The sequence below is a fragment of the Metopolophium dirhodum genome, chromosome 1 (genome assembly GCF_019925205.1).
Source record: "Metopolophium dirhodum isolate CAU chromosome 1, ASM1992520v1, whole genome shotgun sequence".
In the NCBI taxonomy this organism is placed as follows: Eukaryota; Metazoa; Arthropoda; class Insecta; order Hemiptera; family Aphididae; genus Metopolophium; species Metopolophium dirhodum.
In genome coordinates, this window is record NC_083560.1 from 98,460,165 (window position 1) to 98,477,175 (window position 17,011).

The window sequence follows — 17,011 nt, forward strand, 5'->3', positions numbered from 1 at the left end:
TACCTATATTGAAATAAGTTATTAAGGAGAAACTAATAAAAATTTAAAAATTGTTTAAGATTATAAATGTTATTTCTATCTATCTAATTATTTTGATGGTCATATAATTAAGATATACAGTATACACTGTTTGACATGACGTATTAAATTTCAAAATTCATGTTTGAAATCTGTAAGTTTATCTAAAATATTTATGGAGGCTGCAAAAGCACACAAATTTGGTTTATTTTAAATTGTAATTATTACGTTCATTTACTAGAAATTAATGTTCAATTACTAGAAATTGCTAAATTTGGTTTATTTTAAATTTTAATTATTACGTTCATTTACTAGAAATGAATGTTCAATTACTAGAAATTATGTTCACCCATTGGGAAATTGGCAGAAAGAACTTAAATAAATAATTTTGTGTTGAATATTATCGTTTACAAATATTTAAAAATATAATAATAGAAATATTAATACCTACGATTAGGAAAAAAAATTTAATTATTTATGAGTTAGATATTTTTTAAGGAACATTTTTTTGAAAATTTTTCAACCTTAGGTGTTCATTTACTGGTGTTGTTACCTTGGTAGGTTGTATCAGTTATCACAGAATAATTCAATAATACGTCTATTGGTTACTGCGTTACCAAGATTTCCCCCCTATCACTAACGATGATAGGCCACAACAGGGAAAAAGGTTACCTTGAAAAAACTTAGAGACGAGAAATAAATGCTACTAAAAATATTTATTACACAAAAAGAATAATTACACGTGTTTTGGTTTAAAAGCGGGAGAAACGACTGGTGGTGGTCGGCGAACGAACGTTGATGAGGCGGGCCACGACTAACGCGGTGATCGCCACGATAAGCGTGGTGGGGGTCGCCACACTACCTTCCCCTTGGTAGAGAGAAACGAACTCGTTTCTGCTGTCACTGACGTTGATTGGAGACGGGGTTGGAAGTGTCGATCTGCTCGACTGGAGCCGAAACGTACGAATGGTCGGCGACTGGATCTTCGCGAAGGAGGAGTGCCGGCTTCAGACGATCAATCGAGATCCAGCTTGTGCGATTGTGGAGTTGTAGCTTAAAGTTTTTGTCGTTGCGCTCTATGACGGCGAAAGGCCCGTCGTAACGCGGCTGTAGAGGCTTTCGCGTGGCGTCGACGCGGAGGAAAACGTGCGACGTGGTTGACATATTTTCGGGCACGAAAATCGTACGATTGGAGTGATCCGTGCCGGAAGTAGGACGGAGTAACGACATTGAATCCTTGAGCGTGCGTACCAGGTCTGGGACTCGAGGCTCGGGCTGGACGGCATGGAAAAATTCACCGGGTAAGCGCAAGGTCGTACCGTAGACCATTTCTGCCGGCGAAAAACCCAGGTCCGGCTTGACAATGCTGCGGAGTGCCAATAACACGGTCGGTAATGTCCTGGTCCACTGTGAGTTGTTTTGAGCGGTCAGAGCCGCTTCAAGCGGTCGATGGAGACGTTCGACTAACCCGTTGGCTTGAGGGTGATAAGGCGAGGTACGAATATGTCGAAAACTGTATGTTTGACTGAGTGCGGAAAATAGTTCGGACTCAAATTGTCTGCCTTGGTCCGTCGTGACTATGTCCGGAACTCCGAAACGCGCGATCCATTGAGCAACTAATTTGTCGGCGACGGTGTGTGACGTCATGTTGGCGAGTGGATACGCCTCGGGCCAACGCGTAAATCTGTCGACGACTGTAAAAAGGTATTTGCAACCTTCGCACATGGGTAACGGCCCGACCAGGTCAACGTGGATATGCCCGAAACGTCGGTCGGGTGACGCGAAAGGTGACAATGGCGAAATTACGTGCCGGTTTACTTTGACGCGCTGACAAGCAACGCAGTGACTTGTGCACTTCCGAATTTGTCGATCCATATCAGGCCAACAATGCCTTTCTTTGACGAGAGCGAGCGTGGCTCTGGTGCCGGGATGCGCCTGTCCGTGTAAAATGTCAAAAACGCGTCGACGAAGCGTTGCAGGAACGTAAGTGCGCGACCTACCGGGTATTGTATTGACGTGTCGAGAAATACGGGACCCGAAGCTGTGTCGTGCGCTACGAGTTTTAGCGAAGTGTCGAACGTGCCGTCGAGAATTAGTTGAAGCTGCGGATCTTCGGCTTGGTCCTTTGACAATGTATTGCAATCCGGGAGCTGCGCGTGCAGCGTGACGGTTTCGAGTCGGGAGAGAGCGTCCGGGACGACGTTCTTGTCCCCGTGGATATGTTCAATTTGTTGGACGAATTGTGCGATGAAGCTGATGTGTCGTAATTGTCTGTCACTGTATTTGTCTGTTTTTACGGAAAACATGTGCGTTAGTGGCTTGTGGTCGGTCAGAAGTACAACGTGTCGGCCCTCGATGAGGTGAAGAAAATGACGTGTAGCTAAATAGGCGGCAAGCAATTCTCGGTCGAAGGTGCTGTAACGAGCTTGAGCGGACGTGAGCTTCCTAGAGAAAAAGCCGAGTGGTTTCCAGGTGTCATCGATGAACTGCTCGAGGACTGCGCCTATGGCTGTATTCGATGCGTCTGTACACAATCGGAGATCAGCGTCTATACTCAGGTGACAAAGAAATAACGTGTCCGCGAGAGCGTTGCGGGACTTGTCAAAAGCGAGTCGCGTTTCTGGTGACCAACACAATTTGCCGTCCTTCTGCTTGACCGACGAAGCGAGCTCGAATAACGGAGACTGCAGTTGTGCCGCGTTTGGTATAAACCTGTGGTAGTAATTGACAGAACCAAGGAAACGTTGCAGTGCTTTTTTAGAAACCGGAAGTGGCCAGTATCGTATCTGATCTATTCGCTCGGGTGGCGGGCTACAACCATCGCCGTTGACGACATGTCCGAGAAAAACTAGTTGTGGTACACCTAGTACGCATTTGCTGACGTTAATTGCGACGCCGAACTTTTGAAAACGCTCAAGTACAGATCGTAAGTGCGTTTCATGTTCGGACTCGGACTGTGACGCGATCAAAACGTCGTCTATGTATGCGAACACGAAATCTAAACCGCGGAGAATGTCATTAACGAAACGCTGAAAAGTTTGGGCGGCGTTCTTCAACCCGAAACACATTACCGGAAATTCATACAGCCCGAAAGGTGTTGTTACAGCGGTTTTAGCGATGTCGTCGCGTGCGACGGGGATCTGATGATACGCACGCACCAGATCGAGTTTCGAAAAAATAGTTTTACCGTGAAGATTGCCGGTGAAATCGTGAATGTGTGGTAAAGGGTACCGGTCCGCCTTGGTGATTGCATTCAGCCTTCGGTAGTCACCACAAGGGCGAAACGATCCATCTTTCTTGCTGACAAGTAGCAAAGGGCTGGCCCACGCGCTGTCCGATGGACGGCAAATACCTGCGCGGAGCATAAAATCGAACTCCTTCCGAGCTGCACTGAGACGGTCAGGTGCGAGACGACGTGGTCGCGAAAACAACGGCGGTCCGGTGGTCGAAAGAACGTGTTCGACGTTGTGTGCGAAAACGGCTGGTACGGGGGATTCCCGCGTGACCTTAGGAAAATCTGCGATCAAGTTGGTCCATAAACGTGGCTGAGAGACCACGCAAATGGTCGGCGGAACTGTAGTCGCGGTAGCGATTTTGGATGCCAAACCCGAGTTCGAATCGACCAACCTGTTACGGCGAACGTCGACTAACAAACCGTAATAATGTAAGAAATCTGCCCCGATAATTCCTCGGGTAACATCTGCGATTTCAAAAGTCCACGTAAAGGGCCGGGTGAGCCCTAAATCGAGATTGAGCGTTTTTTGTCCGTAGGTTTGAATACGGGTGCCGTTAGCAGCGGTGAGCGTGATGTCGGACGTAGGGTGTTGACCGGCGGACGGCGGGAGGACAGAGATGTCGGCTCCCGAATCGATAAGAAAACGTCGACCGGAACGCACATCGGAAACGAAAACACGGTGGTTGCGTAGTGCGGCGGTGGGCTGGTTCGCCTCCGCCGCCCCTATTAGTTTTCCGGAGACTTAAAAGTGCAAGGCGCTATGCATTTATGAGCGGACGCACCGAAACGATCGTGATAAAAACACATGCCGTTGTTTTTGTTATTGTTCGATCGTGATTTGGAGCGCGATCTCGAGCGGCTGTGATTAGACTTGTTGGCCTGCAGTGTGGCCAAACTAGCGACTTGTGCCGTGAGTGCTGCTATCGCGTTCTCGATTGAGCGGAATCGGTCGGTTGACGGTTCGGACGTGTTCACCGCGTGAACATCGTAAGTGGACGTCGCCTCCATGACCCGATCAGCGCGTGCTGCGAGTTCCTCCAAAGACCCATCTTGTCCGGAGATGATCGCGGCGGTTGTTGATGGCAATTTCTGTAGCCAAAATTGCTTGAGGGCGTCCTCGCCGATACTGTCTGGAAGTATGTAGCGCATGTCGCGCAACAATTGTGTTGGCCGTCTATCGCCTAAACCGCCTGGCTGGACGATGCTGCGAAAACGCGTAGTTTGGGGTACCGCGAATGCGGAGATGAGGCGCTGTTTTAGGCTCTCGTAACAAACTCCGGGCCCGATGAGGTCGCAAACTGTCTTGATGCCTTCCTCGTCTAACGCGGCGATAACGAAATTCGCTTTCGAGGTGTCGGAACGTAAACGGTGGTTCGCGAAAACGGCTTCGGCGTGGAAAAACCATTCACGTGGGGAGTGCCGCCAAAAATTAGGTAGACGCACTTGTGCGAAACTCGCGACGGACACGCTATCGGGCGGCGGGTTCGCGTTCTCGTTAGTCGGCGGTTGATTCTCACTCTCGAGCGTGAGAAGGTCACGTGTAGGATTGCCGAAATACATCGTGTGTTTATAAAAATGTAAAAAGTCGGGTAGAAAACACGAGGTCACCAATTTGTGGCTTTGGTTACTGCGTTACCAAGATTTCCCCCCTATCACTAACGATGATAGGCCACAACAGGGAAAAAGGTTACCTTGAAAAAACTTAGAGACGAGAAATAAATGCTACTAAAAATATTTATTACACAAAAAGAATAATTACACGTGTTTTGGTTTAAAAGCGGGAGAAACGACTGGTGGTGGTCGGCGAACGAACGTTGATGAGGCGGGCCACGACTAACGCGGTGATCGCCACGATAAGCGTGGTGGGGGTCGCCACAATGGCATAGATAATATGGCCATATTATGATACAGTCTGATGTGAAGTTAGATACGACGTGTATACTTTTTGGTTACGAGATAATGAAAACGAAATAATAAAAAAATAGTTTTTATTTGAATAATTGTGATTGCAAAAATTGCATTGCATTGGCTGCAAAAAATTTTTTTAACCCACAGCCCACCGGGGGGGGGGAGGATCTATCCCCACCCCGTAAATCCGCCACTGGTACACCTAAAATGTGTATCACCAGATTTTAAAGTTCGAAATTCTCTAAATTTATAACTAGCTATATTTATACACTTTTTACCTCGACGTATTTCAAAAACATCACAAATTTCGATATCCATATAGTCACTAGTCAGTAGTTATAGTACCGCTTTCTGGCGAATTACTGCTTAAAAGTATTATGTTTAATACACGTCGATTATTTTCAATGATGATATGGTGGTAATTTGTACCGATAATCAATTACTTTAGGTAAGGCCAAATTTAAAAATATAAAATATATGTTACGCAATGTTTATGCTGTGCTCAAACGAATCGTCCGTTTTCAGGTTCACGACGGTATTCGTTGTGCGCAAAGATTCATCGATATCTAGGTAAACAATTTGGATTGTGCGCAAACGAGTTAAGGGGGCTATAAAGAGGTACAACCGCAAACATATTCAAGTATATAATAGTATATATTAAGTAATTATTATTATTATTATTATATATTTATACATTATACTTGCGAATTACCTAAAAATTATCATAATGCATTCACCCACAATGTATTGTATTTTTAAAACCCTTTGGTCGCTTAAATAAAAATGATATGAGCAGTTACAAAAAACAATTTTTCGTTTAAATAATATCTAATTTCGTCTGAATTAGAAATTAAGACGTCTACGGAAACACTGTTTATATATTTTTTAGATTATTGGTACCTACGGTATGAACTACTTATGAGAAAACTTGTTTCATTTAATATTCAACCCATAGCTATAAAAATAGACCATTTTATCTTCGATTTGTATACAAAAATAAATCATAAATTGAAAATGTCAAATTTCCCTAAACAGGTAACTTAGCATTTTAACCTCGCGCAGTTGAATTTACTACTTGTATCCTAGAGACTTTTGTTGATGAAAATAGTTCCTTTCCGCCGTATTTGTTGGCAGAAAGTCATTAATTTAATTCTAGAACTACAAATAGACCAAAAGCCTTCATACGAGATTTCAACAGTTTGTTTTATAAAAGCCATACAAATTGTTTTAAGGTGGCTCTAAGTGATTAGATTTTTTGTGCATTTAGAACTACCTACAAGTTGGCGAAAAGTTAACATACTTCTAGACTTCTAATATTCCAATTTTAATATTGCAAACACTTGTCTACGTTTTTAGGAAAAACTTTTTAATATGCAAAAATATGCAAAATAAAATTTTGTATACAGCATCGTTAAGTTATAAAACAAAGTTTGGTATAAACTATATAGCTATTTTTTTGACCAACCAATAAAAATATGCAAATGCATAAAGTGTTGGCCCTAGTTATCATAAACGGTAAACGGAAAATTGGTACGGTGATTGTGTTTTGAACAAAAGAAATGAAATAGGCGGAATATTGGTACTATAAAATATTTTATTTTCAGTGGTTCAAAAAATTAAATTAAAATAAATATATGTTCACAATTAATATTAATAATATAGTAAAAAAATATGCCGAAAATTGAATTAAATATATATTCATAATAGTAATATGATAGTCAAAAAATGTGTCCAAAATTAAATAATTCATAATAATTCAAAATTAAATATAAATTCACAATAGTTTCCCTATGATATTTAAAAAAATGTCCATTGTAATTTCTTTATTTACGTAACTGGTAATAGTTTCATGAAGTTTATATTGAAGGGAAGCATATTTTTTATTTTTTTTTCGAGATGTTAAATTATTAGGTAGTTCATGCCGTATACTTTCAATTCGCATCGTAGATTCATCTTGTTGAATACATTGTAGAACTAACCAAAATGATGGGTTGCTTGTTCCTACAAGCTTATTAAAATAATTATTCCACCCTTCGCAATTGTTATTTGTTCAATCACCACCGTTCAATGTGACATCGAATACATTCCACAAAATTGGAGAAAACATTGGGGTACCGCTAGTACCACTGACATAGATGTCATCAAAATATTTAGCCACTAACAATAGTTCTATAGGAATTATTGTGTACAAATAAGCCATTCCACTGGATACTTCATTGAGAGGTAAAAAAACTAAAGCATTAATCATACTGCAATTTATTCTGATATTTTTGTTATTTTTATAAACAGAACTTAGACCTAGGTGTTAAATTTTTCGCCACATTGACTGGCATAAGTGAAAAAAACATCCTTTAACCTGCACACTATCACCAAATACATGTTTAGTAGCACTTATAGCTCCTATTTCGAAATCCATCATGATATATTTTGGTTTTGGATTGTTTGAAGTTTGAAGACAATTAATAACAACTTGTTGTAAAATAGTGATATACGTACTTTTTAACTTATTAGGCAAAAATGCATACACACAAGTAGATATTTGATTTTTATACTTTCCTCGTATAACATAAAGTTGTTGGAATATAGTAGTTGAGCATTTGAAAGTTCCATCCATAAACCAAGTTTCCGCGCAAGACAAAATATTTAAAGCGAAATTAGAGGCAAAAATCAAAATTCGCGAATCAGCTTGTTTATTATCAAAAATCAAAAATGGCTTAGGTTCAGCACCCATCGTAGTTTTCCACTCTTCAGGAAGACAAAAATTTGCATTTAACGGTTCATCGGGAAATTTTCTATGTCGGTAATTTCGTATGTTACGTTTTATGGAAGACAAATTTCCCAGTGTTACCGCTGTATCTTCTACAGCCATAAAATATTAAAAAAAAATTAATAATAATAATATTTATTTAATAAAAAAATAATCATCTAACCAGAAATATTGTGCATGATGGATGAAACCATCTGACTTGGAGTTTCTCGTGTGTCTGACGCGGCTACGACGGTGGTGGTAGGTGGTCCGCGGAGAGCCGGTCGTTGATGGAGTAGAACGGGTGGTGTTCGCACTCGAACGTTTGAAATGAATAACGCAAAGTTCGGGTAAACGAGGTCGTATTTATTTCACCCCGTACCGGGTACACATATGTATAGTATAGGTATACACAAGAAAAAAATATTAAAAGAAAAAAAAAAGAAAACAACGGACGGCGGGTTATATAGTTCAGGTATCGATCTGATTGTAATCGTGGTGTGTGTTCACGACGTGTGTTATTTTGCTAGTAGTAGGTCTACGACGGCCGGTACTCGTTCTACGCGACTCGCCTTCCCGTCCCACCTTGTGCCTTTGTGGCGTGGTGGGGGAGTTGGCGTTGTCGCGCTGTAGCCCGTAGTGGCGGTTGACGAAAAGTGTAGACTGGTCGCTGCGGTACCTGTACTTTGTACTGGTGGCCGCTGCGTACCGCGTCATGTCTAAGGCTCTTTTTTTTATATCATGTTTAATAACAATTATTTCCTCAATTTTATTATTTGAAGTGTGATTATGAGGCACTATATTTGAATAGTTTATATACTAAAATAAAATTAATAATAATACATTACAATACAATAGATACAATAATATAAATTATTACTAATTTAAGACTTACGGGTTTATTTAAATTCGTTGTAATTTTTCCCGGACATTTTAATGTTGTATTTTGTGAACATTTCCACCTAATAGTATTATTATTTTTTCTTAAAATTACATACGAATAATTCTTGTACGGCATTAATTCATTTCCCTTTTCAGTTTTAAAACTTTCCATTATAACAAAAATAAAAATTGAAAATTGTGGACACGTGGCAATAAGTTGAACGTTGCAGTTGCACTAGGTCGCATGAAACCTATACAATATCTTTATTCATCGTTATCGATATTGTCATTTGTCGTTGTAGATTAGATTAATACTTCCCTACAATTTCATGCAGTACTTATCTAATTTAAGATTGTTTTTTTCATAGTTTAAGAAACCCTGGTTTTTAACGACCGTACCAATATTCCACGTTCAAAACAACCGTACCAATTTTCCGACAATCATCATAAACGGTTAGCAATAAAAAGCGGTAAAAACCGATTTAAGAAACTATCTTTTTATAATTAGGTAATTGAATTTCTTTTTATTATTATTATATTTAAATTGAACTACACGTATTCAAGCGTACTGTATCTGATATGGAGAATCGTAGAAGACGTCGTTTGCGTTTACACTTTCTTTAATAAATTCTTAATTTTTATGTATATTGTGAGTATTGGATGAAAAAAATAGCTTAGATAAATAAATTAGTAGATTAGGCTATAATATGTATGTATTATTCAAAAAACAGAAGACATGTTTTTAAATAGGTACCTAATTGTTTTCTTGAATAAGTAGGTACATAACAAGAACCTATATTTACATTAAGTTTATAAATATACATGTTATTAGTATATGTATGATGTAGGTACCTACTTTAAGATAAATAGGTACCTATTTAAATTTGATATGTAAATGCCTCTCTTAAATTCAGAGATGTGTTCTTTAGAATGCACTTTCATGCTATTTGAAAATTGAAAATAGCTTTTATATTTGGCGATATAAATATGTTGATAAGTATTTAATTTATATATTATTAAATAACCTGAATTTAAAACTAGAAAATGTAATATTCATTAATATAAAATTATATGTCCACTATTTCTTAGACCTACCTTGATTATCATCTCCAAAACGGCGATGAAATGTATTACCTACCTAACCAAACTATAATATGATTACAGGCTGGAGAAAATATTGGTCCCAATTCAGTGGAAGAAGAACATTTGATGTTGTTAGGAACAGGAGGAGTTGAAGCCGCCACTAAATCAAAAATTCTATACAAAACCCGCAATCCCAGGTACGTAATAGACAACCAGAATCACAAGGAATTTGATGCAAGAAAACGCTGGCCCCAATGCAAAACAATTAATGAAGTTTACAATGAAGGAAACGCCCTCTTGTCTTGGGTAAACATATGATTTTTTTTGATGGAATCACTGTGTTAAAATTGAAACAAATGCATTTTCAAAATAATAAATAATAATCCTTCTGATAATTGTCTCGCAACAGGCTTATGCCCACGCCGGGGCATTCGCAGACAGAATGTGCATAGCGACTAATGGAAGTTACCATCAACCCCTATCCGCCGAAGAGCTAATTTCCTGTAGTGGTATAACACCTTATAAAAACGGTTGGCTCGGTAATCATACCGTTGTTTGGGAATATTTCAAAACTCACGGCTTGGTCTCCGGTGGCAAATACAACACTAACGATGTAATTTGAATAATCGATTAGGTATCTTATATAATAATCGTTATTTTCATTGCATTGCATAGGGATGCCAGCCTTCCAAAATTCCACCAATTTGTAACATACCAACAAAAATGAACAATCACACATGCGTTAACTACTGTTACGGTAATGATACGATCAATTACAACCATGATCACGTGAAAGGTAAGTCAGGTATAGCCAATGATAATAACATACTGACGAGTTGGCAATTTTTTAATAATGTATTATTTCCCAATTATTACAATTTAATTTTATGATTTCAGTTAGCAACTACTATAATATTATATACAAAGATATTCGAAAGGAAGTGCAAACTTACGGTCCGGTCACAATAATGTTCTCTCTCTACGACGACTTTTTTCTTTACAAAAGTGGTAAGTTTATAAATACGAGCAATCATATTATATTTCATGCTATAAATATTACTGAATTCAATGTATTGTACGGCTTTGATTTGTTGTCTGCTACAGGCGTTTACGCACAAACTGAAAAATCGAAATGGTTACGATATCAATATGCCAAGTTGATTGGCTGGGGAGTTGAAAATGGTGTAGACTATTGGTTGTTGGTCAACTCTTGGGGCAATGAATGTGGACAGAATGGACTTTTCAAAATCAAAAGGGGCACAAATGAATGCGCCATCGAACAGTTTGTGTATGCAGGTGAACCTGAAATAAAATAATATTATGTTCTTATAAAATAATAATATTTAATAGTAATGATAATAATAATTCCTTTATTACGGAAATAAATTCCAATTACAGTTTTTTTTTCGTATAATATTGTATATAATATAATACTATATACGTACGTACATTATCAATAATTATTAATTTACATATAACAATAAGAATAATAATAATAATAATAATAATAATAGAAGAAGAAATAGGTATTTATATTTATATCATACATTATAATATTTGAACTTATAAATTAAAAACAAGATATTTATTTATGTATTTTACTATTTGAGTACAACCAGAAATGAAAGAATAAAACCAAGAAAGTAGTGGTTCAGTGAATCCGTATATTTTAAGCTTGTGAATTAATTCAGAATTAATAATTTATGATTAATCCTATCAAAGGCCTTTTCCATATCGGTAAAAATTACAACAGTTTGTGATTGATTTTCAAATGAATCCAAGATTGCGTGTTTAAATATACACAAATTTGTTATTGTTGATCTATTTTGCCTGAACCCGTGTTGGTCATTTGATAATAATTTATTGCATAAAAGTGTAATAGTATTGTTTACTAGTTTTGAGAATAATTTAGGTATTATTGACAGTTTAGATATGGGACAATAATTATTAATTAAGCATTTGTTGCCTTCTTAAAAAATAGGGGTTTTATATAAGGATTTCCATTGCTCAGGAAAAATACCTGAGAACAATGGTTTATTAAATAAAGAGGTTATAGCTGGAGTGAGAATGAATGCACACTCTTTTAAAAAATAATGGCGAGATTTCATCAGGACCAATTGAAGGGTTCAGTGCAACAACCAGACAAGTCACATTTTTAAAATTTTACAGGAGAGGCTTATAACGAGTTTTGTTACATTTAAAACAGAGATATTAAAAAAGTTTCTAAACCATTTTAAAGTTTAAGTGTTGGTCTATATCAATATACTATTTTTAAGTTTTAGCTTTAAGTAGTTATTTCTAAAATATTTTCTTAAGTTGAAGTGGGCATGGACTAATCTGGTTGTTACACCCAACGGAGTCAAATTTAAATATTATATACCCATAGAATTTAAGTGATTAACAGAAAAGTTTAAAAGATTTAGAGCTCACTATAACTTTAAAAGTTGTAGATATGTATCACAATGGAACTTCAACCATAACTTAGGTACTGGGTAACAATGCTGAATAATATAACCTTAAAAACATTTTTTTTTATTGTTTCTGTAAATTGTTTACTTTTCGTTCATAGTACCATTGGCTCTCGTTCTTAGGGGGGGAGCAAAAATAACCCTTTTAAACTTAGGAAGGAGCAAATTGAACAGTTTACCTACTCAATATTTTTCAACTGACCCTTTGTGCTCCTCTAAATGCCACTTATGCACAGAAAATAGAACACGGTAAAAAAAAAAATAAGTAAAACTTTCCTGAAAAACTATTAATTAATATAAAATGCAATGTTATTAGTACTATAGTTATTCTAATAGTACAAAACTTCACTTAAGTACCTATATGATAGAAGAAATAAAACTATTTCAGCCTTTTTAAGCAAAATAATAAATTAATCTCATCATAAGTTACTTTACTTATGTAATAAAATAAAATTATTTCAGTCTAAACAGAGTTAAAAAAAACACATAATAAATTAATCACATCATAAGTTACTTTACTTATATATGAAAAGAAATAAAACAATATAATAATACTATTTCAGCTTTTTTAAACAAAATAATAAGTTAATCTCTTCATAAGTTACTTTACTTATATAATAAAATAAAACAAACAATAAAATATTTATATTTTTTTAAACAAAATAATTAATTAATTACATCATAAGTTACTTTACTTATACATATTATATTAAAAGAAATAAAACAATAAAATAATACTATTACAGCTTTTTTAAACAAAATAATAAGTTAATCTCATCATAAGTTACTTTACTTATATATTAAAAGAAATAAAACAATAAAATAAAATAATTTCAGTGTTTTGAAACAAAACAATAAAATAATCACATTATAAGTTACTTTACTTATGTAATAAAATAAATCAAACAATAAAATAAAATTATTACAGTCTAAACAGAGTTAAAAAAAAAACACATAATAAATTAATCACATCATACATTACTTTACTTGACTAATAAAATAATAACATTTATTTTAAACAAAATTAATAACTATTAGGTATTAGGTACCATAAGTTATTAATCTTCATAATCGGACAGACATGGAACATCATTATTTTCAACATAATTATTTTCTTCAAATTGATTGTAGAACCTAACAGTTTTGCCCTTTTAATTTGTAGGGGCTTAGAATATAATGTAGGAAGATTCTCCATTGGATGTTTAAAGTTATTGGCTACAGATTTTTGAAGTATAAAATGATCAGTGCTTGTAGAGTGTGGGATTGTGGTACAGAATAATCCTTCTTTTTTGTATTCTCTTTGTCGATATGCCATAATAGTAAACTTAGCTTTACTCGAGTTTGTGATGCATTTTTTATAATAAGGTTTCAAATACTCTGAAAAGTTGTAAATAAATCGTTGAGTTACATTAATTACATTAAACCGTCTCACACAGGTGTTTTTCACCATTTCTTGGTATGTGCTTGGAATGTATACTCTTTCAAGTTTTCTTTTTTGTTGTTCAATTAAACCAAAACAACGGTCACAGGGTAAGAAGCTATGGCCAAGCTCCGGATATCGTTGGATAATTTGTTTTAAGCCAAATGCTTCAGATTGAATGATAGCATATAAATAATGAATTAAAGCAGTGTTTTATTTTGAGAACTACAATTATCTGCAAAGAGATATAAAGTTTTAATACCTTGGTGTAGTAGATTTTCCAAGTAATAATTTAGGAAACTAATCACTTCATTCTGACCTTTTTTCCCTACTGACTCATCATACATAAAAAAATATGATTGACCTGTTTTTGCTGAATAGATGCAAATATTGTAACTCCATACTTGTCTTTTGTAAAAAACATCAACGGATGGTATGTGAGGCAGAGGCATGTTCTGTTGATAGTCGAATGAAAGAACCTGAAGAGTAGGATTTGTCTTGGCCTCTTTAGACATTTTCTTCAGATCAGAATAAAAAATCCCAGCCTTATCTATGTGTATCTTTTTTTCATCTAATAGATTTGTTTTAATTAAATCATTTTTTTCAGCATTTATTAAATTTTGTAGTCTGTCACATGTTTGACACGTGTCCGACTTTGGGGAGGCAAATGACAAGTTAAAATTCTTATTGAAATATTGCCAATAAAAATCATATTTAACTTTAGGTATACATTTTTCACCTTTACTTTGTCTTTCTAAAAAATCATGTTCATATTTCTCTAAATACATTTGATACATTTTTTTTACACTCAATTCAGGTGATAAATATCTTTTTTCGCTATCGTCCATTCGACTATAATGTGATACACATCTGGGAAAACTGTTTATATGAGATCTTATTTGAAACACAACTTGATCACATATTTTATTGGGTCGATTCAAAGTTTGTTTTCCTCTCTTATCTGTTGGGCTCGGAATATTCAATTTAATATTAGAAACAATTCTCTCAACGACTGATTTTCCTACTCCAAATAATGAGAAAAAAGCTTGTTTACATACTGCAGTTTCATTAATTCCATTAATTCGAATTTTATAGATACAAGAACAAGATCTACTTCCTTTTTGATTATTTCTTGGTCTACGCCTAGACACCTCTTTTACAGAAATAAGACCTCCCAAAAATGTATCCTGTTTTTCTTTATCACCAATAACATTAAAAATGTCTATTATACTGCCTTTTTCATCATCAGTAAACTTTTCGAAACACTCAAAACTACATTTACAATTAGGACCAGTTACACGTTTTTTAATTACTTTATTTCTCAAATTAATTGTTTCATTACCTTGCGCTCTTTGTGTTCTTAAAATATTTCTTTTCCAAAGTGAGGGTTCTTAGCTCTTTTTTTACCCCTTGATGTTGATTCTTCATTTTCGTAGCCTATATCTTCTGTACCATTGACCCAATCGTTTTCAAATGCATTATTCATAGCTTCTGAGTTACCTAGATCATTTATTGGTATATCTTCTTCAGAATCACAGCTAGATAAAGGTGTTATACCTACTAAGTCATGTTCCTGCATATAACTATTGTGATTTATTAGTTCAAAGTCCGGATCTAAAATATCATCATCCACTTCAGAAAAAGTAAATGAATCGTCCAATGCTGCATTGATTTCAAATTCATCCATGATGTCTGTATGATATAGACACAATATAACAATATAACAATGTTTCTCATATAATGTTTATATAAATATTCAAAATAATCAAAACACATAGAAACGAACTTAATAAATCAGTAACGAGTAAAAACGACTAGTTAGACATTATTAATAATATATATATAACCATAGATAACTATAATATGTAAATAGTATATATAGTATATATATATAATAGTATATAATATAGTTAAACTAAATCGGGAATAACAATAATATAACCGCCAATAAACGTGATTATCGTGAAAATACAGTGTAACCATATTTGGGGAAAAAACCAGATAAGTCCGGACTTATCTGGTTTTTATCCTAAACTATCCTAACAAGATAAGTCCATTATCATTATAAATCAATGAATAATAATCGGACATATACGTTTGTTGCACCAATAGATAGAGAAGTTTCTGATCTATAATCTCTGATAGATAGCTCGATTTTCAAAAAAGTGTGACTTATCTGGTTGTTGCACTGAACCCTTCAATTGCTGTTGTATAACTAATATTCCAAAGTTAATTGAACATATATATATTTGCTTTGATTCAATTTTATTAATAGCTCCGATGTTATTTTCTTTCAAATTGATTTGTGGGCAAGTTCTATCATTTGTGATATATGTGTTAGAAAAGTATTCTTTAAATAAATATACAATATCGTTACCATTATTAACTTCTTTATCTATGTATAACATAATGTTTGGTAATTTGTGACTTTTTTTAGATTCTGAGCGAAGCGATGAATGTATTAATTTTACAATGATGTGTGTTTTTTTTTTATTTTTATTTTGTCTGTCATCACCTTTTAGGACTGTCAAAAAGCTTGGATTTTCTTCAATAGTAACTTTTCTGATGGGAAAGTGAATGTAGTTGGTACTTTAGGGGGTCAAAAGTTAAAATTAAGTAGTTTTCAAAAACGACATGAAAAACAAACGAAAAATTAAGAAAAAAACGGGAATTTTTACGCAAAATCTGTTTTTGAGAAAATCGATTTTGGTTTTTGGTGCAACTCTAAAACAAACGACAATTTTGACTGAATGTTTATATACGAATTTTCTATACACCATAACATTTTCCAAATATTTTGACTTATTTTGAGCTGTTTACGGACATTTTCAGTTTCCATGTTTTTAGTAATTTTTCTACAAATATTAATAAAATTTTATTTGTTGGGTAAAAAAGCTTGAAAATTTAATACAAGGCTCCTACTATATTGTTACAATGACATTTGAAAAATATTAAAAATCCTTAGTCACAGTTTTTATTTTTGAGCATTTAAAGTTCAAATATTGACAAACTACGAAAAAATCACGAAAATTAGCAAATTATTTTGAGTTGAGAATTTATAAAAATTTTTCTTTTTCAATCTAAGATTTTAAAATGTAATACAAGATTATCTATAAGCTTGTCTACCTTTATCAATAAAAAAATGTCTTCAAGAAAGTCAAATTAAATTTTTATGAGCGTTTGAAATTCATATTTTTACAACACTTGATAATCACTGGATTTTCTTATTTTGTTGTAATTAAAAAACGTAT

At 34.8% G+C, this 17,011-nt stretch overlaps 1 protein-coding gene across 1 annotated transcript in view; it reads left to right on the plus strand.

The window, feature by feature from the left end:
* LOC132934717 (cathepsin B-like cysteine proteinase 5) overlaps positions 1 to 11,188 on the plus strand; it is a 30,092-nt gene extending 18,904 nt beyond the window's left edge. Inside the window, exons 2-6 of the mRNA XM_061001055.1 lie at positions 9,954 to 10,178; positions 10,282 to 10,485; positions 10,548 to 10,668; positions 10,770 to 10,880; positions 10,977 to 11,188. Of these exons, the coding sequence (XP_060857038.1) occupies positions 9,954 to 10,178; positions 10,282 to 10,485; positions 10,548 to 10,668; positions 10,770 to 10,880; positions 10,977 to 11,188 (873 nt within the window). The remainder of the gene's footprint in view (positions 1 to 9,953; positions 10,179 to 10,281; positions 10,486 to 10,547; positions 10,669 to 10,769; positions 10,881 to 10,976) is intronic.
* Positions 11,189 to 17,011: the final 5,823 nt, after the last annotated feature.